General features: G+C 39.3%; 3 protein-coding genes across 12 annotated transcripts in view; 1 reads left to right on the forward strand and 2 right to left on the reverse strand.

Annotated features, from left to right (window-relative positions):
* Positions 1-54: 54 nt before the first annotated feature.
* LOC146501571 (uncharacterized) lies at positions 55-9,258 on the reverse strand. The gene is made up of 5 exons (XM_085132509.1): positions 8,737-9,258; positions 7,165-8,461; positions 6,543-6,644; positions 5,944-6,138; positions 55-2,906 (listed from the first exon to the last, which is right to left on the reverse strand). Exons 2-5 carry the CDS (start codon positions 8,458-8,460, stop codon positions 2,739-2,741), a joined length of 1,761 nt encoding a protein of 586 aa, XP_084988635.1. The 5' UTR covers position 8,461; positions 8,737-9,258; the 3' UTR covers positions 55-2,738.
* Positions 9,227-27,083, forward strand: LOC146501572 (dihydrolipoyllysine-residue succinyltransferase component of 2-oxoglutarate dehydrogenase complex, mitochondrial-like). Its single transcript, XM_085132505.1, is given in 16 exon segments — positions 9,227-9,370; positions 13,772-13,805; positions 14,087-14,129; positions 14,385-14,449; positions 14,560-14,634; positions 14,757-14,812; positions 14,892-15,000; positions 15,245-15,300; positions 15,302-15,377; positions 17,591-17,670; positions 17,781-17,878; positions 17,958-18,088; positions 18,189-18,262; positions 18,364-18,447; positions 18,589-18,756; positions 18,881-27,083. Coding segments are annotated over 16 exon segments (1,347 nt in total). The 5' UTR covers positions 9,227-9,307; the 3' UTR covers positions 19,016-27,083.
* Positions 19,689-27,143, reverse strand: part of LOC146501573 (uncharacterized) — an 8,573-nt gene continuing 1,118 nt past the window's right edge. For 2 of the 10 annotated variants that reach the window (XM_085132503.1, XM_085132494.1), the window contains 10 exons: positions 26,957-27,050; positions 26,796-26,845; positions 26,603-26,684; positions 24,948-25,033; positions 24,668-24,862; positions 24,470-24,565; positions 24,091-24,219; positions 23,824-23,928; positions 23,611-23,696; positions 22,979-23,077 (listed from right to left, as the gene is read on the reverse strand). In XM_085132503.1, coding sequence (XP_084988629.1) covers positions 23,056-23,077; positions 23,611-23,696; positions 23,824-23,928; positions 24,091-24,219; positions 24,470-24,565; positions 24,668-24,862; positions 24,948-25,033; positions 26,603-26,684; positions 26,796-26,845; positions 26,957-27,050 — 945 coding nt within the window. In that variant the 3' untranslated portion in view covers positions 22,979-23,055. Of the gene's footprint in view, positions 20,577-22,978; positions 23,078-23,610; positions 23,697-23,823; positions 23,929-24,090; positions 24,220-24,469; positions 24,566-24,667; positions 24,863-24,947; positions 25,034-26,602; positions 26,685-26,795; positions 26,846-26,956; positions 27,051-27,143 lie in introns of those variants that run through there. The other 8 variants (XM_085132499.1, XM_085132495.1, XM_085132500.1 and 5 more) reach the window with 8 other exon arrangements.

The following is a 27,143-nucleotide window of genomic DNA, read 5'->3' on the forward strand; positions in this document are numbered from 1 at the left end:
TACTTGGTTGGGCTTCAATTTGCCTTCAGTTAGTGCACATTTTTTTCAGCTGCACATCCATAGTGGAATCTCCCATTCTACCACTCCCATTCTGAAGGTGCTCTATTTGATTGAGATCTGGTGAATGTGGAGGTCATTTTAGTATAGTAAACGTGTCATGTTCCATAACCAGTGTGAGATGCTTTGAGCTGTTTACATGGTGCATTAGCCACCAACACACAATGGGTACACTTTGGTCATAAAGGGAAGGACAAGGTCAGTAAGGCTACGTTCACACTGCAGGTCTTAATGCTCAATTCCGATTTTTTTGATCAAATCCGATTTTTTTTGTCTGCTCGTTCACACTACAAATAAAATGCGACAGCAAACGTGCTCTAGTGTGAACGCTCAAAGCGGCCCGCATGTGCAAAAGATGATGTCACGCACAACGCGCTCTGTTTAGACCCAGACCAAACAGTATTGTTTGACTGATGGCCCTTAATATAAAGACTTCGGACTTCACGTTTCCCAATTTTTGCTTTAAGTTATTTTGTTATTTACATAATAATGTAAATAACCTAATAATTATCCTTATTGCTGTTTTAGAGAGGAGCGGTGCTTCAAAGGATGGTTGCAGATTTCTGTCAGAATCTGCAGATTATGCAGTACAAATAAAATGTTCACGTTTCTCCAACGCTGTCTTCCCAGCAGTTTCACCGGATGGCCAGGAAGCGTTCGCGATGTCTTCTTGGGCGCTTCTCCAGTGCTGATAATTGGCGTCTGTCTTGTGTCAGTGACATAAAAGACGGATTTAATGCGACTTGAACATTCACACAGCAGTAGCTTTCTGAAACATCGGATATGTATCGGATTCAGTACCACATACGAAAGTGACCCAGATCGGATTTGAAAATATCGGATTTGTGCCGTTTACACTGTCATAGCATGATCGGATATGGGTCGCATAGGGTCAAAAAAATCGTATTTGATGCGCTTTTGCCTGCAGTGTGAACGTAGCCTAACAGTACTCAGGTATGTCTGGCATATGAACAGTGCTCATTTAGTTCTAATAGCCCTTTTCCATAAGTACCTACTCAGAACAACTCAACAATTTTTTTTAGGGTTTGCCATTAGGTCACCTGGTACCTGGTATCAGGTACTTTTTTTAGTACCTACTCAACTGGGGTTCCAAGTGATCTGAAAATGTGACATCAACACACTGCATGCCACTGATTGGCTAGACAGGGACAGAGAGCAACTGTAGAGAAAATCAAACCCACCATTTTTGAAATCCAGCAACGATGGAAATGGCTACACAGAAACAACACTCAGAGTCTAACGAAAAGCCACAGACTGGCTGCAGGTATACCATTGTCTTGATGTCCACCTTTGTTGTGGCGTTCCGTGTTGCATACAAATGGCGTTCAACCGCATTTGTATAATGATCGTACACACATTAGACGGTACTCTGTTGTCATGGAAAACAAGTTGTCATGCTCCAACTTCTGACTCTACCATCCCAATGTCGCACCAGAAATCAAGGCTCATTGGACTCATTGGTCTTCTCCTTTCCAATTTAGGTGAGCCTATGTAGCATCAGTTTCCTTTTATTGACTTTAAGAAGTGCCACCCGATGTGGTCTTCCGCTGCTGTAGCCATTCTGCTTCAAGGTTCAATGTGTTGTGTGCTCAGAGATGTATATCTGCATTCCTTGGTTTTGACACATGGTTATTTGGGGTTACTTCATAAACCCTAGTGATGGTTATGTGTAAAAACCCCAGTAGATCAGCAGTTTCTGTAGTACTCAGACCAGCCCAATTGGCATCAACAAACATGCCACATTTAAAGTCCCACTTTTTCTCACTCACATTTTTGACTTCAGCAGGTTTGACCATTTCTACATGGCAATTAGCTGATTATATATTTGCAATAATAAGCAGTTGAACAGTTGTACCTAGTAAAATGGCTTCTTAGTGTGAAATGTATAGTTTCCCAAACTATTTTGGCTTTTTTGGCCCCTGTTTGTTGTTGAAATCAAGCACATCAGGATTTTTTATTTTTTATTTTTTTACAATAAATTTAATCTGGATTACCAACATTGTTACTGGAGTAACTGAAGGACACAACAAGGATCAACGGTTATAAACAGACAAATCACTTCTGATGAAGGATTAAATTGGCTTTGGACCATTGGTTGAAGTGTGCCATGCGGTAAATGAGTGGATGGATCCAGGTGGTAAGTATGGAACAACGCAAGAAACTATTCCTTTATGTTAATACTTTTTTAACTGGTTCACTGACATTGTAATTGTAGAATTTAAATAGTTTGTGTTCTATATATTTTTGTCATTTTGTTTGTATGTACAGTAATAAGTTCTGTTCCATCAATATTAAAGATTTTCTAAATTCCTGGTTTGGGATTTATTTTGTGCTTTTTACAGAAAACAAAGTGTGATCTGTGACTCGTCGTGTCAACAATAAAATATTTTTAATCATGTAAAATATGTATTGTTGCTATATAATATAGCAAAATGCATGCATCTATCCAGCCAATGATGAAACAAAAACGATTGACAGTAGATATATATACACCCCACTGCCATCAGTATGGCAGAATCTACATTACTTTTCAGATGGCCAATCTTTGTTTTTAATTTAATAATAATAATTTAAAAAGTATTTTTTTTCCCCATGAAGAAATGAGTAAGTCCACATTGTGACCGGTCACTGTGGCACATGATCATGATGTCTCCTGGTTCTTATACAGAGTGATGACTTTTGAATTCAGCTGGTACATCAGTGTCCAGTTTACAGATCACCTTGTAGATTGCCTTCTTCCAGGATGGATCACGATCTTTGCCCATTGAAATGGCAACGTAAAACTCTCTCAGTGTAATCTCAGCAACTTCCAGGAATCTGTCGGGCACCTGTGAATCCACACAAGAATTTCTTTAATGGGGGAGAGAGGGAATATGAGTCCTTTGCTGCCATTCTGTTCAGTCTGTCGTCGACAGATAGTGTGAATTGTATATGGCACTATATTTTAGATGTGACTCTAACCGAGCAAATTCAGGTAAGTAACAAATCAGGTCTTAGCACAGAGACTGAGAACAAAATTAAAGGAAGTGAAATGATCAAGAACAAATATTATTTTAGCAAGTTTCCCTGACACTGATTCAGCTTTGTCCCAAACTAAGGTTTATGGTCTGGGATCAGGATTAATCCATGTTTGGGAAACTGAACCAATGAGTATACAACTACCTGTGCTGTAATCAGCTTTTCTTATTTTGCAATGTGAACCTTTAAGTGTTTTAAACTACTGTCATGTAACAAAATAAAAGTGCATACACAAATTTTCCAAAATGGACCTGATAAGCAATGTTATGTTATTTAAAGATATTCATGCTGAAATGCAATTGTTAAATCTGGTGAATTTTCAAATGAGTACAGCGAGAATATAAGTGATTATAATAACGGTGGGGTTTGGTATGGATATTTTTTAACATTTAAAACATATGCACAAAGATTAAAATCTTATTTTGCACAAACTCATGAGAGATATATTTGTGACGCCAAGAGTATTTGAACAACATGTCCAGAGTTTAAAGAAATTTATTTATTAGCAACAACACTCAATAAGTTCTATTGGTGGATTTAATGAACAGGTTTAGGACGTATGTATAACATCAGTTTTTGTTTTTCTAGGTGATGTACTTTATGTCACTAACAGCTGACACTAATATGTGAGATGGAATTGCAATACTTGCTGTGTAATTAGTGTTAACCATATATGGACTGTGCTAAATTATTATACAAAATTTCATTGTGCATAAAAAAAGATTCTTTACTCCCTATTCGAATGGCAGTTATTCGTTTTACAGGTTTACTCAGTCCAGTTGCACATCTAGCACAAGTATGTCTAATGAAGAACCATTTTTTTCCTTTTCTTAACCAATCTGTTTGACATACTTGTAGCTCCTCTTATGCTTGCTTTGCTGTCTTTGTCTTCTCCCACTCAAAGCACAATTTATAGGTTTAATTTCTCTGTTACTCATTTGGAAATTAGAGGAATACTCGTGTTAAAGCTTTAACTTTTCTTTGCAGAGAAGTTATAAGTTACGGCCATCACCAAGTTGATTATAGTTATATAAAAAAAATTAAAAACTAAAGCTAGTTATGAAAAATATTTTAGTTAAAAATTTTTTAGTTTTTTTAGTTAAAAAAAACTAAAAAAAAAAAAAAACTTTTAAAGGAAAAAAAATCTAACAATTTCAGTTCCTGGAAAACTAATGATTGACAAATATAGAGGAAAGTTCTTAGTTTTTAGTATTTGTATTTTAGTATATGTTTGATAACATTGAAACAAACAATAACTAAACATTTTCAACAGTTACACTAAGCCTAACAACTCTGGTAATCACATGAAGGTTTAGATTTTATTAGGCTGATTCTGAGTTCTATCAAATCTTGCTGAAATTGTCTCAGCCTTTAAGATCTACACGGAAATGTGTTTTGATTTAAAAGTTGGACAATAAAGAAAAATAATGGTTTTTATTTGCAGAAGTGGGAAATCATGTTGCTTCATTAAAACTAATCACTGTTTTTAATGGTTTAAGTCATACTGAGCACATATAAATGACTACAATCTGCTATTTAATTACCAGTGATTTAAGCTTCTCAGTACAAACAGTCATCATCAGGACGTTTTAGTCCATTGTACTGATCAGCTCTGTTCACGGTGCTGACATTTACTCTGTATTAATAAATGTGCATTTTCAAAGCAAATCTTTATTTAACATATTACTAAGTGTCCTGACTTATTTTTTTTCTTCAGTAAAGCTTGTCACAGCTGTTTGATCGAAGTGCAACACTCACATCAATATAACATATTAAACCTTTCTTTATATGAACTCTATGAAATAATTTGTGTCATTTGACCTTTTATGATCTCTGTGCATTAACAGCTCAACATGGGCACATTATGAATTAGAAAATTAATCATCGTGACTGTCTGAGAGAAACCCTGATATCAGAATAGGTCAATTTCTGCTTTCTCTTCATCAGTAGTTACAAATTATTAGGTTGTTTACAGTTTTGCAAACTTAACATTAACTGGGTGAAACATAACGCTTAACATCTAACTCTCTTATCCTGTTTCACTGCAGTCAACTGTTCAATAATGGAAAAAATACTATATTTGTACTTAGGTGAAAAAGACCTCTCCATATGGGGATTAAATCAGACTGTAGAGAAAATTCTTACTTTGAAACATGCTTCTTGGGGTTTTTTTGTTTGGTTGTTTCTAATTATTGCGTATTTGCTGCAGTTACACACGATTTGTAACATTTTCAGGTCCAGTTCACATTTTGGAAAGGTTAAATAAACATTTGACTCAACCCTTCAAAGCATGAACGATTAAATAATTGCTAGAAATCTTTTTTTTTTTTTTTTTTTACAAAACTCTGGGGTATTTAACGAATCTATTTTCTTTTTAACTGAATTTAAATATTAATTTGCGTATATTTTTGAGTTTTAATTTGTTTTGTATTTGCTTTTAATATTTTTATTTATTTATTTTCCAATTTAATACTTAGAAAAGCTTCTTATTTTGTATTTTCAGCAGATAAAAAAAATCTCATGTATTAAATATGAAACACCAGGCTTTAAGGGGTTAAAAAAGAAAGAATGAGAATTACGTAACATCTACAGAATATTAGTAGTCATAATAATGTAATGAATCTTGGTAAGCTGTATTCCTTTATTACTTTTTCTGAAACCGATACGGCGACATAAAAAAAGAGGAGCTGCAGATACAGTGGACACAGTACAGTGTTTCTAAAATAAAGATGATGCATGGTCAAAAAGGAGACTATAAATTAAGAAATACCTGAGTGACACCTCATGACTCGCTTTTAGGAAGCAATCAGTGTGTTAGAGTAAAACAAGTCCTCAGTTGTTCCTCACCTGGAAGTCGCTGGCTTTGTTGTAGTGCCTGTTGAGAGCCCTGAAAAGTTCTGATTCTCTCCCCACAGTCAGACCCCTCACGTCTGCCACTCCTTCGATGAGAGCGTGTCGAGCAAACTTCTCCATCTGGATGTAGTAAAACTCCCTGAAGTTACTGAACCACTTGATGAGCTGAGAGCTGATGGAGTGTGTGAACTGAGGAGGAAAAAAAGGTAAGTGAGCTTGTCAAATGTGACAATGAACGTTTTTTTTTTGTGATTTGTATGTTTTACAGTGCACACTACAATATGTGAAGCAAATAAAATCACCCATGAAACTATTTAACTGTCTTCTGTTTTTTTTAACACACTACATTATATGATGATGTCTTTGGTTTGTGGATTATGATGCTGAAAACGATGTAATAATAAATCCAGAGGTTACAGAGCACTCTTTGTATGTTTTCAGGTTGAGACTTTTCTCCCAAAATGGAAAGTAGCATCACTGTTGCTCAAATGCAAAATAAAAGAAATTGTATAAATCTGTCAATTCAGCAGATGTAACATGTTTTCTATTCTGTGAGAAGGACGATAACACGACATGTGCAAGTCGTCTCTCACCTGTACATCGTGGAAACACATCTTCAGCACAAGTGAACTCGGGTAGCGAGTGTAGAAAAACACAAGCTTTGCTTTCTTCAGATGGTTTGTGGTCAGACCCTCCTAAAATTCACCAGCGTTAAGGACGAAACGCAAAAACAAGATATTTTCTCTCCAAAACTGATTCATTTATAGCCAATATACGATGAAAATGTTGATTCCACAATGGGTAGGTTTATTGTCTTTTTCTTTAAAAGGGGTGGCTGGGAATCAGGAGGTCCAGCAGATCATTTACTAAGTAAATAAAGTTTATTTGTAAGCGCCTTTTAGGACAAAACCAGTCACAAAGTGTTTAAAAGAGGTATTAAAAACAGGGTCACCTACCGATTGGAAGGCCAGTGGTTCAATCCCTGGCTCATCAAGTCCACATGCCTCAGTGTCCTTGTTAACATACTGAACCCCAAATTAAATTGATGTGTTTGTGCTTGATAGAAAGTATTTAAATGAGACTTATAGTACTTACAGTAAAGACTTTAAAGACATCTGCGTGAGATGCTACAGTATTCAGATATATTGGAGGTGTTCTGTCACTGCTAAGTGCTACTTAAAGCCACAGGTTAACACAAGAAATTAGAAAGGATACATTCAGCATGTACAGGTTGCTTTTCACCAGGCTATCAGACTCTGCCTTCACATGAGGGAGACCAGTGCTTTCCAAAAGCACTGGATCTGCAGACACAGCATGAGCCTGTGGGCTTCTTACAGATCTGGAATTGACCTTTGATCTCACTTTAACTGACTTCCGGCCTTCTTCTGAGTAACTGTCCTGTAGGCTCTTGAGAGCACGGTGATTCTTCTCTGATGCTTGAGATTCCTGCAGGGCAGAGTCAACGATGAGGAAATTTGGAGATTTTGGACGGTGGTGAGCTGTTAACCTGGATCTTTCCAGTTCATGTTTTTGCACAACCAGAGACAGAGCTTCTGTTTGAACATCTGGGGTTTGCACCACTGGAGTCCCACAACATGGAAGTCTTAACTTATCATCATCACTGCTCACCGATGGCTGAAGAGACGTATCAGTCTCTACATTTTCCACTTCATATGGCGACGTCTGTAAAAGCGGCACACTTTTGAAAATGGAGTCGACGCTCTTGCTGACAACTCTGGACAGCTCGTACTTCAGAACATCTGCCATTAGCCTTATTCTGGCCGGTTTGGATTGGAAGTAGTTCATCAATTTAACCTTCTTCCATCCTTGATATTTTAGACTCGAACTGCTCTCAAACTCACTGTACAAATCTGTAAACGCATCACCAGATGTTATGATGGAATCATGGGCTTCACTCACTCCATCCAGGGGAGTAACCCTTGTTCTGAGCTGCCTGGGGTGCTGATGCTGGCTCTCCAGCTGCTTTCTTGTTACCTGGCTTTGATCCGTGCTTTCCATGTGTTTCTGAAGGAAAAGTGCTTCTTGGATCTTTTCGTCATTGTGCATGCAGTCGGTCTCTTTACGCTCCTTCGTTTTCACTTCTGTGTCGTACATATGAGGAGGGCTGGTCATACCTTTGATTATATTTTCTACTCTCGCACGCTTTGCTTGATGGCCTCTGTTCAGGTTCCAGTCATGGTGACCATAAGAAGTGGGTGCGGGAGACGGGTGTCTTCCCATGGATAAAGATCCACTGGTGCTGCCTCTGGATGAAGTAAGATCCAGCTGACTGGAATACATCAAACCAGCATCTGCACTGCTATAATAAGCACTATCTGGTAGTGTTTTCATGTTCTCGCCTTCTCTGTGTAAGGTCAATGAAACGCCTGACGAATCTGAGTTTGATGGCATGAGGTCAGGCTGAAAAGAGGAGAGATGCTCTGCAGCACAGCCATCCAGGCAGATGTTGCTGGAGGAATACATGGCTTTGCTCCAAACACTCTGATTCATTCTGGTAGGGTTAAAAAGACAAAAGTAAAAAAAACAAAACACTTATGAATAATAAAATGCAAGTAATGGTAGCAGGAAAGAGAACTTGGTACAGCTAGTGGAGACATCTTTCTCACATATACATGATATCCCTTTTTAGGTTGCAGGTTACCTTTTTTTTTTTTTTTTTAAGCGTCTATTTAATTGAAATCAAACTAAATAAGTAAAAATACAAACAGATATTAAAGTATCATCAACATGGCATCCTTTTTACTCGATATGCAATATAAAACTTACCTGTCTTACAGCTCAGAGGAAGGGTGCAGGTCTGGGTCCTGGAGGAGGAGACTCGGTTATTTGTAGTGGTACAACAGAGAGCGCTCCAGAAAGCAGGAGGTGTGTTCTAATATGTCAGCCTATCCCGTCCCCGTAACCTACCATATTATTAATAAACATATGAATCTTTGAAGGCTAGTAATGAATAAATTGTTACTTCTTTATGAGTGTATTCATTCATTGTGTCTGTTTTCTTGTTTCTCCGTGGTCTGCATGATGCGTTATCAATTATAAGTTGCTTTAGTATAGTATGCAGACATGGTACAGTCCTGTTAAATAAATTATTTTCATTAGGTTATAATAAGAAAAGCTAAATTTATTTAATTTTAATGACGATATTTAAAGGATTAAAGTTCATGGTGAGGCGAACTATGACCGGAGTGTGAGTAATATCCAGTCTGCTCCCACCGCCCGCTGCGGTGGACCCCTCCAGTCCAGCCGCAGTGGTTCCTCCCATTCTTAGAGCTCTGCCGGGCTTCCGTACCTCCGCTTCAACCGCTGTCAGGACCAGGCAGACACTCCCGGCCACGCTATGTTATCGCGATCTCCGCGTGTTTACCGGACGCTGTGCCGCTCCCTGTCAGCGGCTCGTCAGGTAGGCTGGGAAGAAATAGCCAAACGAGTCTGTGTTTTAAAAGCGCTTCGAGGAGTTACAACATGGCTAGCTTGTTAGCTCGTAAACGCAGGGCCTCGTTCCCAGGGACAGACCTGCAGGCACACTGACTGAGAGGCAGCACAAGTTTGTGAAGAGGTCCCGCACACCCACCCATTCACTGTCCCGCTAACTGTTTTGTTTCTTGGTAGTTTTGAAAGCCCAGCAGTTGCTGTACACTGCTATATGTGACAGGCCCAGTCTGAAATAGGATGATGTTTGTGTGTAGAAATAGCCCGTGTCCGACGTGTGTGTAACAGATAGCATGGCTTTTCCTTCACAAGTCCAGCAGTGCGTGCAGATGCATGAGCTGAAATATGAGCTGGGTGGTACTAAGTGTCTCCCCAGAGTTGAACTGTACTTCTCATGAGTGTGTTGTCAGTGGGTTCAGTCTGCAGAGCTGTGCTGATAATGGTTATCTTGGCTATCAACACAGCTCCTGGTTGAGCTGTGTTGGTTGTCAGTTACTTGGATAAAAGCGATGGAGTGTCGATTAAAGGATGGCATTTTCCCTGAAGCCTCAAAAAAAAAAAAAAGATGTGTGGACTCCTCTTTAAGTCATGTTGGTGGCTTTGCGATGACACAGTTGTGCTGCATGCTTATTTTTTAATACTGCACACACATCAGCGGGATTTTTATAATAGGGATGCACAGATTTTTAGGCTCTCGTTGACTTTTTTTAAATGATAGCGGGCTATGGGAAAAGAAGTTGCCCTGCAGTTGGCATTAACAAATGTTTATTTGTTGTGTTACAACATTTTTGTGTCTAAAGATGACATTGGGGCAGTTTAGTTCATGAGGTAATAAATACAGTAACAGAATAAACAAAACAAATAAACAATTTTTTTCCCCAAATGATTAATTTAAAAATACACGTGAGGCCAGAATTTCACAATCGATACATCCCACGTTCACAAGTAGGGCTCTAATGAATTGTTGTTTTAATTAGTCAATCTAAGTTATAGTTAAAGGTAAAGTGTGGGAAATTTCAACACTAGATGTCAGTAGATTGCAGTCAACTGAATTGTTTTTGTACTATGGTGTACAAATCGGTTTATTATGTATGTGGCTAGCCTCTAGCCATGTATATAAAACACTACAAGGTGGAACAGTGACGTTTATCTCATCCACTGTGGTTTAAATGGCAAGGCATATATTATGATTGCATTCATTCTAGATTTATGACAAGGGATTTATTTCTTGGAAGACGTAATTACACACTAGTCACTGTATATTTATGAGTACAATATTTTATTTACCATTTAATAACCTGGAAAAACTGACTGTACCTTCAAATTTCATTAGTGAGGTGGTTCAAGAGTAGGGCTGCCACAAACGATTATTTTGATAGTCGACTAGTCACCGATTATTTTTGCGATTAGTTGACTAATCAGATCATGTATCCATTGGATGTAAAACGTACAGCTTATTGCACCAGCAGTATCTGCTCTTATATAACTGTTATTAGCTTACAGCTTTAAGTGTTTAAGGTATGTGCTCTCACCGGCTCTAGTGAGCCTTGCCCCCTGCTAGCTATCGAGCTGGTGGGTAACAGACATCTCTGAAAACGTCGGAGCGCTTTTGAAAATATGTGGTGTCTTGATAAACTGAGCAGATATTTGAGGTTTACACAGCTACATTCTCACCTGAAAATATGTTAAACGTTTATTTTGTGACCCAGAAAGAATAATAAGAGTAATATTAAAACTAACTAGCTGCCGCCATTGTTGGAAACTGAGCAGGGCCGCGCTATGAATTCTGGGACACAGCTTCTTCTTCTTCGGAGTTTAACGGCAGATGGCATCCTTGTACATGCAGTGCTGCCATCTTCTGTTTCAGTCCGTTATTACACTCTTAAATCCTACTACTTATTCCTGCGTCTTTTGGGATCTTACAAAGCTTCAAACGACACGTCGACTATTAAATTAGTCGTCGACGATTTTGATAGTCGACGTAATCGTGACTAGTCGACTAATCGTGGCAGCCCTATTCAAGAGCAGGAAAAGACACAAAACAAGCTGGTGTACTTCTAGTGCTGGTTGCATAAAATCTGTGCCATATCAAATACAAATATTAATTTCAGGATCAGAATACTTTATTGATCCCTAGGGGAAATTATTTAGATTTGTTTTCATGCGTGCAACTCCGATGTCACACAGATGTGTGGAGAATCCAGTTATGGCAGTCTTCAAAGTTTCTCTTTCTCATATCTAGCTCAGATGGGAAACAGTCCACTCGAGCCATGTTCCCACGGCTTCATTTGGTTTAGTTGTGGTGCTGCCGGGATAGGGCGTGCAGGAGGCGGAAAATAAGACATCCACTTAATGTCCGATCAGACACGCGTGACATTTGTGTTCTCACGTGCACGTCCGCCAGGTAACATCTGGAAAAGTTTGCATTCAGTTAAGCAGGGTGTGTAATCATGTAAAAGATCTATATTTTTTAATTCCATATATTATTTTTACTGGAAAAACACTTGGGGACACACTGAAAGCGGTAACGCAGGATGAGCCAGTGGTTTATCAAGCTGTTAACACTTGGCTGCGTGCCTCCGAGTACTTTGAATAGTACTTTCTGACAACTCCACCCTGCTCCGGCAAGCCCAGAGTAGGGCTGGGCGATATGACCCAAAATTCATATCTCGATTTTTTTTTTGCTGGATGGCGATATAAGATATATATCTCGATATTTTTTTTAAAGCCACAAGGTAAGAACAAAAAGAGAGTTCTTAGTCAAAGCTGTGTCCCAGATGTCACACGGGCACTTATTAACATACAGCGTAGATGTACATGAAAAAAACTACTCAAAAATAAATTATGAGCATTTATTAAATAATAATGCTCCATAAATAAAAGAAAACTGTTGTTTTTGTGCATAACAAAAAGCTCACAATTGTGCAGTCAAAATGTAAACTAAAAGACGCTGAGCATAATAACAAAGACAGATTTCACAGCTGCTCTGTTCCCAACTTCTACTGTGTGACTGACAGCCTGGAGTTTGAAATCCTCTTTGTAACCATGTCTCTTAACAGGTGCCATTTATGGTCCTTATACACACACAATACGGTAATATTACGTTGAAGCACAGTACGTATCACTCCGCGAGGCTCCTCGGTAGCCGTAATGCTCCGACAATTCATCAAGCCGTGCAGCTCCGTAGCTTACCAAAGTAGTACTAAAACATTTTTTGACAGATTGCTGGCGCCGTGTACCACATAAAATCGGTTCGCGGTCATCAAGCACAACCAGAATTCATACATAAGGCGCGCTGTCAACTTTTGAGAGAATGAAAGGATTTTAGGCCGTACATGGCGTTAGCGTGGTTAGCTCGTTAGCGTGGTTAGCTCGTTAACACGTTGACGCCGTCCAGCCCCAGGCACGGGGCGATGCGCAGTAACTCGTTAACGGAGATTTGTCCATCTTGACGCTGCCTGCAGGTGAGGCAATGGGGGAGGGAGGGGGAGTTGTGTGCAGTGAAGGAGAGGCGAGGCCGAGTAACGTTGCGTAAAGATAAAAGTGGACGAAAGCGAGGCAAACTTGTGGCTCCACAGCTATAATTATAACGTAACATAGACTATATCGATATAAAAGATATTGTCACATCTTATATCTCGTATAAAAATATATCGATATTTTTAAAAAAACTCGATATATCGCCCAGCCCTAGCCCAGAGTAAGCAAGTTTAGCTCTGGGGCACAAGTGACACCGCCAGACAAACATTACTGTAAAAGCAGTCATAACTAGACCTGCCTCTCCTCTAAAATACACAGACGACTCATATCAGGCAGCAGCAGAGTGGCCTTACAGAAGCCCGTGTTGTCAGCATTGGAAAAATCTTGTGGCTATAGCTGAATGTTAAAAGTATGAAGGATTTTCAGACTGTTTATTTTCCACTGGGGAAAAGCGAAAAGGGAGAGAAGAAATGTAGAATCATCAGAATGAAAGAGAATCAATCATTACAGCGCAGTAGATGTTTTGTATTGGCAATATTGTATCGATACAGAGAGACCAAATATCGTTATTTCATTTAAATAAATTAAAATGTAAAAGGTGATTAACACATTGTAAAATAGCAACACTTGATCAAGTAATTCAGTGAAAATGAAGCAAGATTTAAATTTTCTATACACCCTTAATCGGATAAGTGGATGGATGGGACAGTGAGTGGGTGGATAACTGCGAAGTTATATCTTCTGGTCAAAAAAAAAAAAAAGCACAGCCTCTGTTAAAAAAAATTTTTAAATTAAAATGAAGCAAAACAGTCTGCAGTTTATTAGAGGATGAAAATAATTCCTAGTTACAGATGCTCTAATTAATCTAATTCTTTTTTTCATATCTTTACAGCTCAGTGATATGCTGGTCCGACAGAAAACATCAGGTAAGCATGCTTGAGTGGACGGCGCGTTCAGGTGGATTTTAGAGCCTGGATTTCGGGCCACTCTTTTTATCCGGTCTCTCATGAATAACCATGCTCAATTAGCGGGTTGCCTGAAGCAGGATAAGTAATGCTGGCTGAATGGCGAAGATGTCTGAGGAGCCCACAAGTGGTTAATTGCAGCTTTCAGAAAGCTCCACTCATATCTTATGTTAGAGCATGAGGAAAAGCGGCGGCAGTTTGTGCTGATTTTCTTTCCATGTCTTTTGTTTGTTTCCCTCAAGGCCACACCATCTGCAGCCAGATCGTTTACAGGAAACCTCAGCCGTAAGTTTGTCTCTCATGTACACAAAAATGTCGTCCGCTGCACAGAATGAATCGAAATATTTGATCTTTAAGTGTAAGTGCTGCATGTGCTTTTTAACGCCGTCATTTAACGCTTAATGTGAGCTAGACCTAATCAAAAATAGATCAGCCGGGTGATAAATAATACCACAAACTAAATCCCTTAATACATGTTTTTATCTATGTATTTTTTTTTTTTTTCCCAATCAAATAAAATCCCTTCTTCTTGACATTTAGATGTGATTTTCCATCATCAGCCAATATCTACCAAATAAGATACTTTAAGACATCTGCTCATCACAGTATGTATCAAATCTATGTGTTTAACCATTGTTAGCATCATGCTTTCTATCTGTTCTGCATTTAACTGACTGCAAAATGTTTTTTGCATTTGCTTGTTTTTTTTCCACAGGGGATGAAGTGGTGACAGTCAAAACTCCTGCATTTGCAGAATCAGTTACAGAGGGGGATGTGAGGTGGGAGAAAGGTTGGTGTGTATAAATATGCCACAAATGACTGACCGTGACAATAAGCCGAATATTGGTGGTAAATGTTCAACACATGCGATGCATGCTTTCGGATTGATTGTTTTTATCGATTCATTTCCAGCTGTGGGCGACTCCGTGTCAGAGGATGAAGTGGTTTGTGAAATCGAGACTGACAAGGTGTGACAGAGGAAACGTGAGATGGTCTATTTTTGGAGGGTGGGGGTGTTGTTAAAATGTATTTTTCTTGTGCTTCCAGACCTCTGTGCAAGTCCCCGCTCCTGCAGCCGGTGTCATCGAGGAGTTACTGGTGCCTGACGGAGGGAAGGTAGAAGGAGGAACGCCTCTCTTTAAACTCCGGAAAGGAGGTTTGCCTGTTTATTTTCAGTAACTTGAGCCCAGTTTACAATACATGGGAAAAATCAAAGACAGAACATGTAATATTAGTTCTATTTGGTGTTTAGAAACATGTGTGTTGCGAATTTTGCTGTGAATGTCCTACAGATGAGAAAAAAATTGGATTTTTAATGTTATGGAAATTGGAAGCAAAATATAATATGGCAATCATTGCACCTATACTGTATTTGTCCTTCTCTACTTCTTTCTTCTCAGCTGTTGCTGCCAAAGCTGCCCCCTCCCAAGCTACAGATGCACCACCTCCAGCAGCCTGAAACCTCTCCTCCACCTGCAGCCCCAGCTGCCACTCCTCCAGCACCACCACCACAGCCCGCCCAACCCAAGCCTGGTGTGTAGTTTTATGTAGTTGCTGACTGTGTACTCATGTGTACCTCTGCATCTTTTTAGGTTACAATTAGTGCTGTCAAAATTATTACGTTAACGCAAGTTAATCCGCCATCACGGTCAACACGATTAAAATTTTTAATGCATCTGGAGTGCAGAATGACTCAAAATCCCTGAAATGTTTCTGTCAACGCATTTTGGACAGGTTGTCCAAGTAGAGTTATCTTACACCAGCTTGTTTTGTGTCTTTTCCTGCTCTTGAATAGGGCTGCCATGATTAGTCGACTAGTCACGATTACGTCGACTATCAAAATCGTCGACGACTAATTTAATAGTCGACGCGTCGTTTGAAGCTTTGTAAGATCACAAAAGATGCAGGAATAAGTAGTAGGATTTAAGAGTGTAATAACGGACTGAAACAGAAGATGGCAGCACTGCATGTACAAGGATGCCAGCTGCCGTTAAACCCAGAAGAAGAAGAAGCTGTGTCCCAGAATTCATAGCGCAGCCCAGCTCAGTTTCCAACAATGGCGGCAGCTAGTTAGTTTTAATATTACTCTTATTATTATTTCTGGGATACAAAATAAACGTTTAACATATTTTCAGGCGAGAATGTAGCTGTGTAAACCTCAAATATCTGCTCAGTTTATCAAGACACCACATATTTTCAAAAGCGCTTCGACGTTTTCGGAGACGTCTGTTACCCACCAGCTCGATAGCTAGCAGGGGGCAAGGCTCACTAGAGCCGGTGAGAACACCGAACTCCCAGCACATCACTTTCAAACTCACCGCTGTCTTTCGCTACTCAGGTTAAACATATATAAGTCACTTAGATAACTTAAAACATTTATTGTTTGGCTTTTTTTAGTATTTTATTTGTTCCTGAGTAAATCGGTTTGGCTGAGATTAAAGTTATAGTTTTTACACAGCTGAATAAACGTCAAGCAGACAACTGATTATCAGAAGTGTGAGATGCTTGAGAATATACTCCGGTGTCCCGTTATATTTTAGATAGCAAGGAGCAGATTTTATTAAAGTCCACTGAAACAATCTGCTAATTTCATTAAAATTTAATAAACGATCATCTTGTCTTTATTTTTAGTTAGCACATACCTTAAACACTTAAAGCTGTAAGCTAATGATAGTTAAATAAGAGCAGATGCGTGCTGGTGCAATAAGCTGTAGTTTTATGTCCAATGGATGCATGATCTGATTAGTCGACTAATGGCAAAAATAATCGGTGACTAGTCGACTATCAAAATAATCATTTGTGGCAGCCCTATCGCACATGCGCAAATGGGCAGTTGATCTGGTGGTGACGGGCAGCTGAACCAGTCAACTCAATATGGAAGATTATAAACGCACACATCACCCAGCTTGCCACAAATCACTCACACAGCATCGGGGGCTCAGTAAGTCTACTTCGGACATATTGACTGACACAATTGTCAAGTTGCGACAAACTGCAGACGTATTAACATAATTGAGAACACGCGCTTTACAGAGCTTTGGTTCCTCGTTTCAAGGACTTGAAGTGCTTCCCCAAGAGTGACAGAGAGAGTTTTTTGTTAACATTAATGTTCAAGATGTTCAATAAACATGTTAAGTGCGTATATTTTCCCTTTTTTCTCGAGTCTGTTTGCTCATGCAAAATGAAATGCGATTAATATAGAATAAAAATGAATGACATTTAATCGTGATTAATCAAAATGAATCCACAGTAACCCTGTGTAATGAATCTGATTAAACATCTTAATTGTTTGACAACACTAATATATATTAGGTAAGTATACACTAATATATATTAGCATATAGGTTTTTTTTAAAAGGTGTATTTCACAGGAGAGAACCTGTGCTAAAAGACTGAAGAAAACTTTTCCAATTCTCTTTGAATTTAAGCACACATTCTTTGTGTCTTTCTGCATTTAACTTCATTATATTGCATGAATGTCCGTTACAAGCTTAAATATAAAGTTGAAAAAATGTAATTGCAACCAGGCTATTGATCAAGTAAATGTGATTAATCGCGATTAATTACAGAAAATTGTACGATTATTTAGTTAATTTTTTTAAATCTATTGATAGCACTAGTTACAATTAATTCATGTTGGCTCTCACACCTTTGAGCTATGTATTAAGCTATGTATTGTACAAGAGCTATGTATTAATCAAAGATTTAGTTTAATTATTAATATATGCTTTTATGTTTTTACTTAGTTTCTGCTGTCAAACCCACTGTTGCAGCTCCAGCCCCCACAGCAGCTCCTGCAGCTCCAGGAGTGAGAGGAGAAAGCAGGGTAACACACTCGTCGACACATTTCATATATTCCTCTGTTACGTCAACGTCTGTAATAATTTGGCCTCAAAATACAGACGCATAACGATGACTGTTGTTTCCCGTGTCCAGGTGAAGATGAACCGCATGAGGCTGAGGATCGCTCAGAGGCTGAAGGAGGCTCAGAACACCTGCGCCATGCTGACTACCTTCAATGAGGTAGACATGAGGTGAGCATCAGTCCAGATTTTTTGAGCCGTACCTAAGGCTCCCGATTTCCATCTTTTTCTCCGATGTGCAAAATTTCAGCAACATTCACGAGCTGAGAAAACTCCACAAGGACGCCTTCTTAAAGAAGCACGACACCAAACTGGGTTTTATGTCGGCGTTTGTTAAGGCTGCTGCACACGCTCTGATCGACCAACCAGCCGTCAATGCTGGTAAGAACACACAAACATCTCCACTCTCACAGGCAGAGCTCAAGCGGCCAACTTTACTGATTAAAACTTCTTTTTGTTATTTTACAAAATGCTTTTGCAGTTATTGATGACACAACCAAAGAGATCGTCTACAGAGATTATGTAGATATTAGCGTTGCCGTGGCCACTCCAAAGGTATGAGATTTGAGTCTCTGTAAACTGCTGTTAGATCTCTAAACTCCTCCGATTTTTGCTCCAGGTAACATGGATCATCATTAACCAGGTTTTACTTTTAGGGGCTTGTTGTACCTGTGATCCGGAATGTTGAGACCATGAACTTCGCTGACATTGAGAAAGCCATTAATGCTCTGGGAGAAAAGGTAAATGATGAGAGACAGCACAGACGTCCTAGAATTATTTCGTTTTGAACCATTTCATCTCACTGGGAAAAGCAGTCAGATATTTGTTGTTCCCGTGCACCCCTGAATAAATGAGTAAATCCTTTGCGTTTTGTTCCTCAGGCTCGTAAAAACGAGCTCGCTGTCGAGGATATGGACGGAGGCACTTTCACCATCAGCAACGGTGGCGTGTTCGGCTCCATGTTTGGCACGCCCATCATTAACCCCCCGCAGTCTGCCATCCTGGGCATGCACGGCATCTTTGACAGACCTGTGGCCGTCAATGGCAAGGTGAGAATTGTGTTAACTGATGAAATACAGAGATCTTCTTTCTTTAAATTATAATCCTAGAATCAGTATACAGTTTTTCATATATAATATTTTTAAGATTACTAACTACTGTCTGCTTTGGCAGGTTGAGATCCGGCCCATGATGTACGTGGCATTGACGTACGATCACCGACTCATTGACGGCAGAGAAGCCGTCACCTTTTTACGCAAGATCAAAGCGGTGGTGGAAGATCCAAGAGTCCTGCTCCTGGGAATGTGACGTTTCCGCCACTAAATTCTTATTTAAAGATACTCGGCTGCATAAAAATGAACTCCACATCACAGAAAACGCACAAAATAGCCTGTACAATTATTGTTTTTTACAAGTGTTGATACTACAGGGGCGTACCGGGGTTGTGTTCCAATGCTCATTGCATTTAAATGCATGTCATTACCTGTAACGTATCTGTCAAGTTGCCTAAATTGATGAAACTAAAAGTTTGCTACTTTGATCAGTGATTCTTTTACGACATTTGAATTAATCAAATGGAAATAACTTCAAAAACAAGACAAAACTCTGGTTTTAACTCCATATAAGCCTGTCTAAAGATGTGTTATGAAGCCTTCGGATGAATGAAGCAGTATGCAAACTCACTCTCATCACAGTTGTATAATCATAAAACAGAATGGCTTTTCCAGACAGCAGCTGCTTGCATAACATTTCCCCCCGCTTGTTAATTAGTGCTCTTGAGCCACTTTTTCCACAGTAGGGCCGAACAGGGATAATTCAGATTAGTTCAAGATGTTGACGTTAACACAGGTTACACAGATTGCTTTGGTTAGACACTGCAACCGGCAACAGCCTGGGGAAAATGAGTCAGTAACCAGGAAACCAGGTCTTTGTATGGAACTTGTGTGTACAGCAGTGCCATGCCTTTAAATCCACATCAACTCTGTTTGACTTGGTTTAATCATATTCCTGCCTGTCCTGTGTTGTATATAGCGATCTAGTATAAACTTGCCTCGCTCACTGTTGTCAAGGTTACATGCTCTGATCCAACTGTTATCAGTTATTTAGTAAAACAAACAAACATTTCATTTTTGTTCAGCAGAAACTGTACACAACAAAAACCTCATGCTTTTTTACATAGATACACACAATTTGTTACTTTATGAAAAATATGTTCGAAGTAAAGTTCAAAGTGCACAATTTCCAGGTTTTTATGCTGGAACATTCATTTTCATTGTCCGGTCTCGTATATGAAATGCTTCTACTTATTTAAAGAAACAATTTCAAACATTAAATCTCTTGATTTATATGTACTGAAACTTGTCTCACACTTTTCTTCTTCATGTTCATACATAGATGTTCTATTCTCCTGAACTGGACAATACACATTCACATTCATCTCCTGGGAAGTCTTTGTCTCTTTTTAAAAGGTCTTGGAAAATCAATGCCGGCAAAATAAAAGCAGAGCGCCGAGGCAATGGACGTCTTTGCGGCCGATCTTGGCTAAAACATTTTATCTCGTGCCAGATTCTGTTTCGCTCCCCGAATTCTCTGCCGCATGCGAGTTGTGTGCCAGCGATGGATCTTCAAAGCCTCATTAGCCAGCCTGTCGCTCAGCTCTTGAGAAGCTCCAAATAATGGGATCATCTCTGACAAAGTCTTGAGGGTTGCTTGGCCCTTTCTCCCACTTCACAAATGCAGGCTCGAGTGTTTGCAGCTGTGTATGATACCTCTTCAGTATTTCTGTTTACTTTAATAATCACAGGGCACAATGGGTCCTAATGTACGTCTTTGTTTCTCTGCCAGCACCTACACAAATGTCTGAACAACACTGTTTGGAGGAAAAACACAGAATTCATTACACGGGCACAAAAAACCAAAACATTACCATGAGAATACTGGAGCTTCTAATGGGCCCTGAATACAGCAAACAATGATACAAGAGCTCCTTTAATTTAATTATTTACTTTTATTACCGCTCAAGATTCCATTAGCGCTTTTGAGATCATGATAATTGGCAGCGTATGCCAGTGGGTGCATAGATATCTGAAGGGCCTGTTGGCAGGTTTTATGTTTCGTCTTCAAAATTTGGCCAAATCTGTGAATTTCCAATGGGACTGCTCAATAAGACGTGGGTTTCAAGTCTTTGTGTCCATTCAGATGAAAGATGGCCCATTAGAAATTGGCAGCTAGCTGTTTGTTTTGATTAAGCCACATCAGAGAGATAATTTACCTAAATTATTCTGTTATTTTTTTTTCTCGCTTTCAAAACAAGCTCATTGTGTCAATACTGTTATATAAAGAATTATATTTTAGTCCAGCTGAAAAAGTACATTAAGACAAATGTGTCCATTACTGGACAGCTGATTTTAAAAACTGAGTACACTCTATGTACAGGTTTATTGGGAGCAGTACTGCATAAAAGATTGAAGCACTTAAGATCTTTAGTTCAGTTTAGTTTTTTTTTTTCAGTTCATCCTCCAGTCTTATCGGCGAAACCTCTGATTGGTCCAAAATTCATTTAGCATCAATGAGCATGACAGAAAAGCCAAACTGAGCCAGAATCATTTAGAGCAAGAAGACAGTGTCCTGTAAAAAGGAGTGAAAGCCTGAAGCCCACAAAAGACCTGTGGCAAGTTCTTCATGTTGCTTGGAACAATCCAGCTGCCAAACACCAGATGCAGGTAAACTGTTTGTTAATACAGTTTATGATTGTTGTGATTTTTTTCTAGGTTTATTTTTTTAAGCAACCCCACAGTAATGCATGAAAAATCTACTCTTTCCTTTCTGCTGCTCCCTCTAGGGACCTCCACAGCTGATCCCTTACTCTCAGGTCCACATTCCTGCCTTTGCTACTGTCTCCTGCCTTCTAATACACTTCATGCCTTTGTTGCGCTTGTTCCTAAAAGCTTTCACTTTGCAATAATACCGCTTATAGTTGATGGTGAAATATGTAGGAAGGAAGAAATTTCACAAACTGACAAGGGCATCCTGTTACAACACCACACTTGGATTCTGTGAGCTCTATAGAACGACCCGTTCTTTCACACAGGTTTGCAAACGTAGACTGCAAGGCTGGGTGCTTGTGGAATGTGGAAAATGGGTCCATGTGGAAAAGGACTGAATGGGTCCATGTGGAAAAGGACTGAAACCCCCCTTAAATTCAAAGACGAAGAGGTGTGGCCCAGTACTTTAGTCCCTATAGTTTGCATACTGAAGCATACAGATGGGCTCAAATTTAGATTCAGTCTGGATCTGGATTCTACAAAACCTGTTTCAGCAGCATTGACCATAAAACCCAGGTGTTGACATAGAAGTCAACATTCATGTTTAGGAAGATCCAGAAAGAGTGAAAGAAGCACCAACCAAAACAGACGGTGGTTTGCTGACACCTGTAGCTCATCTCGTAGACCAATCTATGGAACTGTTATTCAAAGTTTCTTTGTAACACATGCCTGTTAAAAAACGAATAACTGGGGCTCCTTTCACTTAAAGGTTTCAAAACTATTCCCCAGGTTTCTCTCTAAAATTTGCTAAATCTCTGATAAAATATTCAAAAGAATAATAATAATTAAACTGTCAGTTTAAAGGGTGACACATCTTCTGATCACCCATAGTTGTATCACATAAAAAGGCATTTAATTGTGACACAAAAAACCGACGCAGATGAGACCGTGCGTTGTGTCATTGTCTCCTCTGTAGCTGCATCTGGAGCCACCTGGCAGAAACCGATAGCGCTGCTCGATAACACACCTTGAGACAATTCAATTCTGCACACTCTTAATAATAATAGTAATCCCATTCGGCAGGGCCTGCATAAGTAATGCTCTGCATGCATATTCATAAGTGTACCGTTTCCTTTGCGGGCCATTTCATTCAAAGCTAACGAATGTGGTGAAACAACTGGCTCGCATCTGGCCCTATTCTTTGTGTCGCCTCTGTCCTTTGATATGGACCCCAGCTCTTTTCTTCTTCGTCCTCTTGTTCTGTTGTCATACCAGAAGATTATTTTGGATGGAGAGAATGAGGCAGAGGACCCCGCCGGCCGAGCCACAGCTCACAGCACTGAGGTTGGTGCAGCTGGTTGATGTCACAGGTTTAAGTGTACACACTGAAGTGGACAGATTTGGATTTAGCTAAAACTGTGAAAAGATTGTGAAACTGTGCTTTTCGTTGAAAGTTATACTAGAAATCAATGAAAGAACTACTGCATATTAAGGAGAAAATCAAGTATAAACTCCAACAACGTTTATTTAAAGATGTCAACAGCCTTCCCAAATCTTCCTGTTAGTGATACTGTGTCTCCACGTCTATGACAGCTCAGTCAGCTTACTGCAAAAACAGAGACATAGTTTAAAGAGAACCTGACATTAGATTCATGGCTGACAGACAACGTTCTGAAGATATTTCTCACTTAGTAAGTGTTTAACTTGAAACACCCCTGATTACATTTAAAGGCTTACTTCACACCCCAGACTGTATTTAAAATGGATGCATGGATGAAACAGGATGCAAAGCAGCTTAGTTTGAGATTTCACAATGGGACATCACTAACCAATGACAGCACAGTGCCTACGTCCATCATTTATATACAGTCTATCATCCACACATAAAAAACAACCTCACTGAACTCTGTGTTCAAATGAAGACAATAAAAATATTATTGAAAATACTGCCTGAGTTAAGATGATTCTGTCAAACTTGGATTTCTAAATGAAAAGAACAAGAAAATAAACTCTTTTTATTTAACCTCAGTGCTGTCCAGGTTTTCAAAAACCCAGGCAAACTAGAATAAATGAATTGCATTTGTTAAAGACATCATTAGGGGTCATTATGTGCTGCTGTTTGTGTCTTTGCAGACTAACCTGTACACTATGGTTGCCGTGCAGTTCTTGTCAAACTTCCTGACCAACCAGCCAAGCTGCTGTTGATCCAGAGGTATGTTAGCTTCCTGCATGTGTGAGAGTGGGAGCTACAAGTTACTAAGTTAACATTCTGTCATAGATTTGTTATCGTTGCTCATGAGATGAGGTGCATTATTACATTATCACTGCAGCATGACAAACCGTTAGCCTGACCTTTACAGCCTTCCTGAAGGCAGAGGTGGAGACTTTCATGGTTCCCTCTTTGTCCAGAGCCTGGAAGAAATCCATGATGCTCTTATTTTGCTCTTCAAAGAACTTCTACGGAAGAAAATATAGAGAGAGAGATCTTGTTTTACAGTTGGAAGCATGTTAAAGATGCTGCTAAGACTTCTGAAGTATGAACTGAAAAAGCAGTAAGAATACAGAATGATTTTATTGATTTTCCCATCACCAGTTTTCTCAGCCTTCTTGACAATGTACCTTAAAGATCCCAAGTGCCAATAAGTTCTTGGTGACGGAGGGCAGAATATAATACTGGAACCTCAGAGCAGGGCGGGTCACGCGGGTTTCTTCCAGCAGCTCCACAAAGGTCTCACAGACAAGCACACTCTGCACTCACACAGTCACAGACATATTATGATCATATAATATTGTGATTGTGTATCTAATTACTTTTGGGGGCTTGTGTACAAAAATGGCCTCGTGACCGTTTGATTTAAAATCCACTGCGGTGGTGTACAGAGGCAAAATTACAACAAATGCGTCATTAAGCAAAAACAGACTGTAAATAAAAACAGATACTACTTTTATTTACACCTCAGCTTATATTCTCAGATGAATAATGTTTTGCGGCACTTACAGAAATATCGATCTCCTCCAGTGCTGATTTCATGTTGTTTTTAACCGTTCTGAGCAGCGTGACGGCTCCGATTTTTGTTATGGGGTTGCGAGAGAGCTGAAACGCACACGCAAAGACCAAACATGATCTGAAATTCATAGGGTGCAATGACGTTAAAATCGTTACAATGAAGTGTTGCTGCAGGAGTCTTTTACTTACTTTGAGAACCTCGAGGGTTTCGTTGGTGGCCAGGCCCTGGCAGAGCAGCCTTACAGCTTCATTGTCCACACAGTTCATGCTGAGGTCCAGCAGCACAAGTGTGTCATTTTGTTGCAGCACTTCAGCCATCAGCTGTACCTCTGGACGGCCAAATCCACTGTTCGACAGCTGGAGCTGCTTCAGTGTTGCGTTTACCTGAGGAAAGAAAAGGGGGGAGAGAAGGTCAGCAACGAGAGTTAACAAAACTGAACTCTTTGCTCGAGTGTGTCATTTTAGTCACCTTTAGACCAGCAATCAGAGCTGCATTGCCACGTATAAGAAAGTGATTCCAGCTCAGATTTAGGACTTCAATACCGATGTTCTCTGCTACAAGGAAGTGAAATACACATTTTTTACAAAGTCACAATACATTTGAGACTAATCTACAAGCTACATGTAACATTTTCTCAAGTTCAAGAAATACTTTAAGAATACTTAATACTTTACTATTAAATAATATATCAGTGGGTCACATTTCTCTTTTATAGGCCTGCTTGTTTGTTTTCATAATTACTTTAGTTTAGAAAGTCTGTACAGCAGCCAATCCAGGACTTCAAACTGCTGAAAATCAAATGCTGCCCAACCAAAGTACATCTGATCATCACACGGACCTAAGATGAAGTATATAGTATTTAGTTCTTTATGTTTTGTTGATGCATTTTGATCGCCTGATGCTTTGCTCTGCTGGCTTTACTTCTACTACCAGACTGCCATTACTTCAGTTTTATTTCTTCCCTACTGCTGACGAGATATAAGTTCAAGTTCGAGTTCAAGACCAAAAACAGTCAGAAAATTAAAAATGTGTTATTTTAAAATCCCCCTTTTTTGGTTTCAGTTCTATTTCTTATTTAAATAGGAGCTGTATGTATGGAAATGTATGTAATGTAATGTAAATATATATTGTAACTTTTTAGTTAAAATCACAAAATGAACCACCTGCAATACTTCCACAGCCCACCAGGAGGCTACAACACCCACTTTGAGAATCAATGCCGTGCAGCAGAATTTGTCTTTTTCTCTAAAATGCTTAAACTACTACAGTGATATAGTATATTATCATAAGGGCACACTGACTATATTTCATAATGGAAGGAAAACTCAACAACAAGAACAATAATGATCAAACAGCCTTCACAGTATATCTACAAATAAGAAGCTATAATCCTCAGCTTTTTAGCAACTTTCTTTCCCTGACTCTCATTGCATGATCTATAATATTCTTTGTTATCACTACAGAGGTGTCCTCCCACATGAAGGTTTATTTATACGGTGCAAAATTGCCTCAAGGTACTTCCTGTCTTCACGGAAACAGGGAGGTGGTAGCCATCAGTGGCAACTGATTGAGGGTGATGGGAGAGAGAGCGCAACTCGCAGAGAGAGAAGGATGAATCTAATGACATGCTGAGTGCTGACAAGGTGAGCGGAGAGGAAATCCTCAGTGGATCACAGGAAGTCACACAGCAGTTTGAGCCTATAACAAGTAACTAAGGGATCCTTCTGAGTCACCTGATTCAGCCCTAACTATAAACTTCATCAAGAAGTCAAATCTTAAAAGTAGAGAAACACCAGAGAGTGAAGAGCGAAGTTCTCTATTAGGACAATATGGTACTACAAGTTCCATATTGTCCTAATATGGCCTGATTATTCAAAATGCTGTTTGTAAGGAAAACAATTTTAAATTCTAGACTTAACAGGGAGCCAATGCAGAGAGAGAGAAATTTACAGCTGGATGTTCCAAAGTGAGGATAGCTTGTTTCTACCCTAACGCTTAAAGCCCTATTCCAAAATTGTCATAAGCTGCTTCATCATTAGAATTTCTAATTCACGAAAAATAAAAGTAAAGCTTTGCATTAATTTGAAGGATCTAATGTGAACAGAAATAGAGATGATCTGTACCTAACATGACACCCAGGTCTTCTCCTCCTGCATCACAGATGCAGTTGTAACTGAGGTCAAGCTCTTTGACCACAAAATTATTCTGTTAGATAGGAAAGAAAATTCTGAATTGCAGCTTAAAGCACATATAGACGTGACACATATAGACATGTTTAATTCATTATGTATGCGGCATTCGGCAGTCTGCACTCACCTTTAATGCTTCTGCCAAGCATTTAGCTGCAGCGTCACAAAAGTCATTTTCTAAGAGAACAAAGGGAAATGAGAGAATTACCTTCTTCATTTTGCTGCTGTATTACAGTGATAGACAGGAGTTCATGTCAGCATAGCTTAAGACTTGGAAGGTTGATGGACCTGAGAGGTTGATGGATTTGAGCTTATGATTGCCTGACAGCATTGTGGAGATAACCTCTGCTCCTTTAAGGCCCAGCTTGTTGTCGGAAAGATTCTGATGAAAAGACAAGATTGAGATTTTTTTTTTTTTTAAATAACATTAATGCCATTTCTCTTGCACATACAGCAAGAGGATTACATCTACACA

Source organism: Neolamprologus multifasciatus, chromosome 15 (genome assembly GCF_963576455.1).
Source record: "Neolamprologus multifasciatus chromosome 15, fNeoMul1.2, whole genome shotgun sequence".
NCBI lineage: Eukaryota > Metazoa > Chordata > Actinopteri > Cichliformes > Cichlidae > Neolamprologus > Neolamprologus multifasciatus.

Excerpts from the sequence above, each read along its gene's own strand:
- LOC146501571 (XM_085132509.1), bottom strand. The coding sequence starts at position 8,460 with ATGAATCAGAGTGTTTGGAGCAAAGCCATGTATTCCTCCAGCAACATC. Across the intron at positions 6,645-7,164 it reads GCAACCTGTACATGCTGAAT|GAGGGTCTGACCACAAACCA; the intron begins GTATCCTTTCTA and ends GGTGAATTTTAG. Across the intron at positions 2,907-5,943 it reads ACAAAGCCAGCGACTTCCAG|GTGCCCGACAGATTCCTGGA; the intron begins GTGAGGAACAAC and ends GTGGATTCACAG.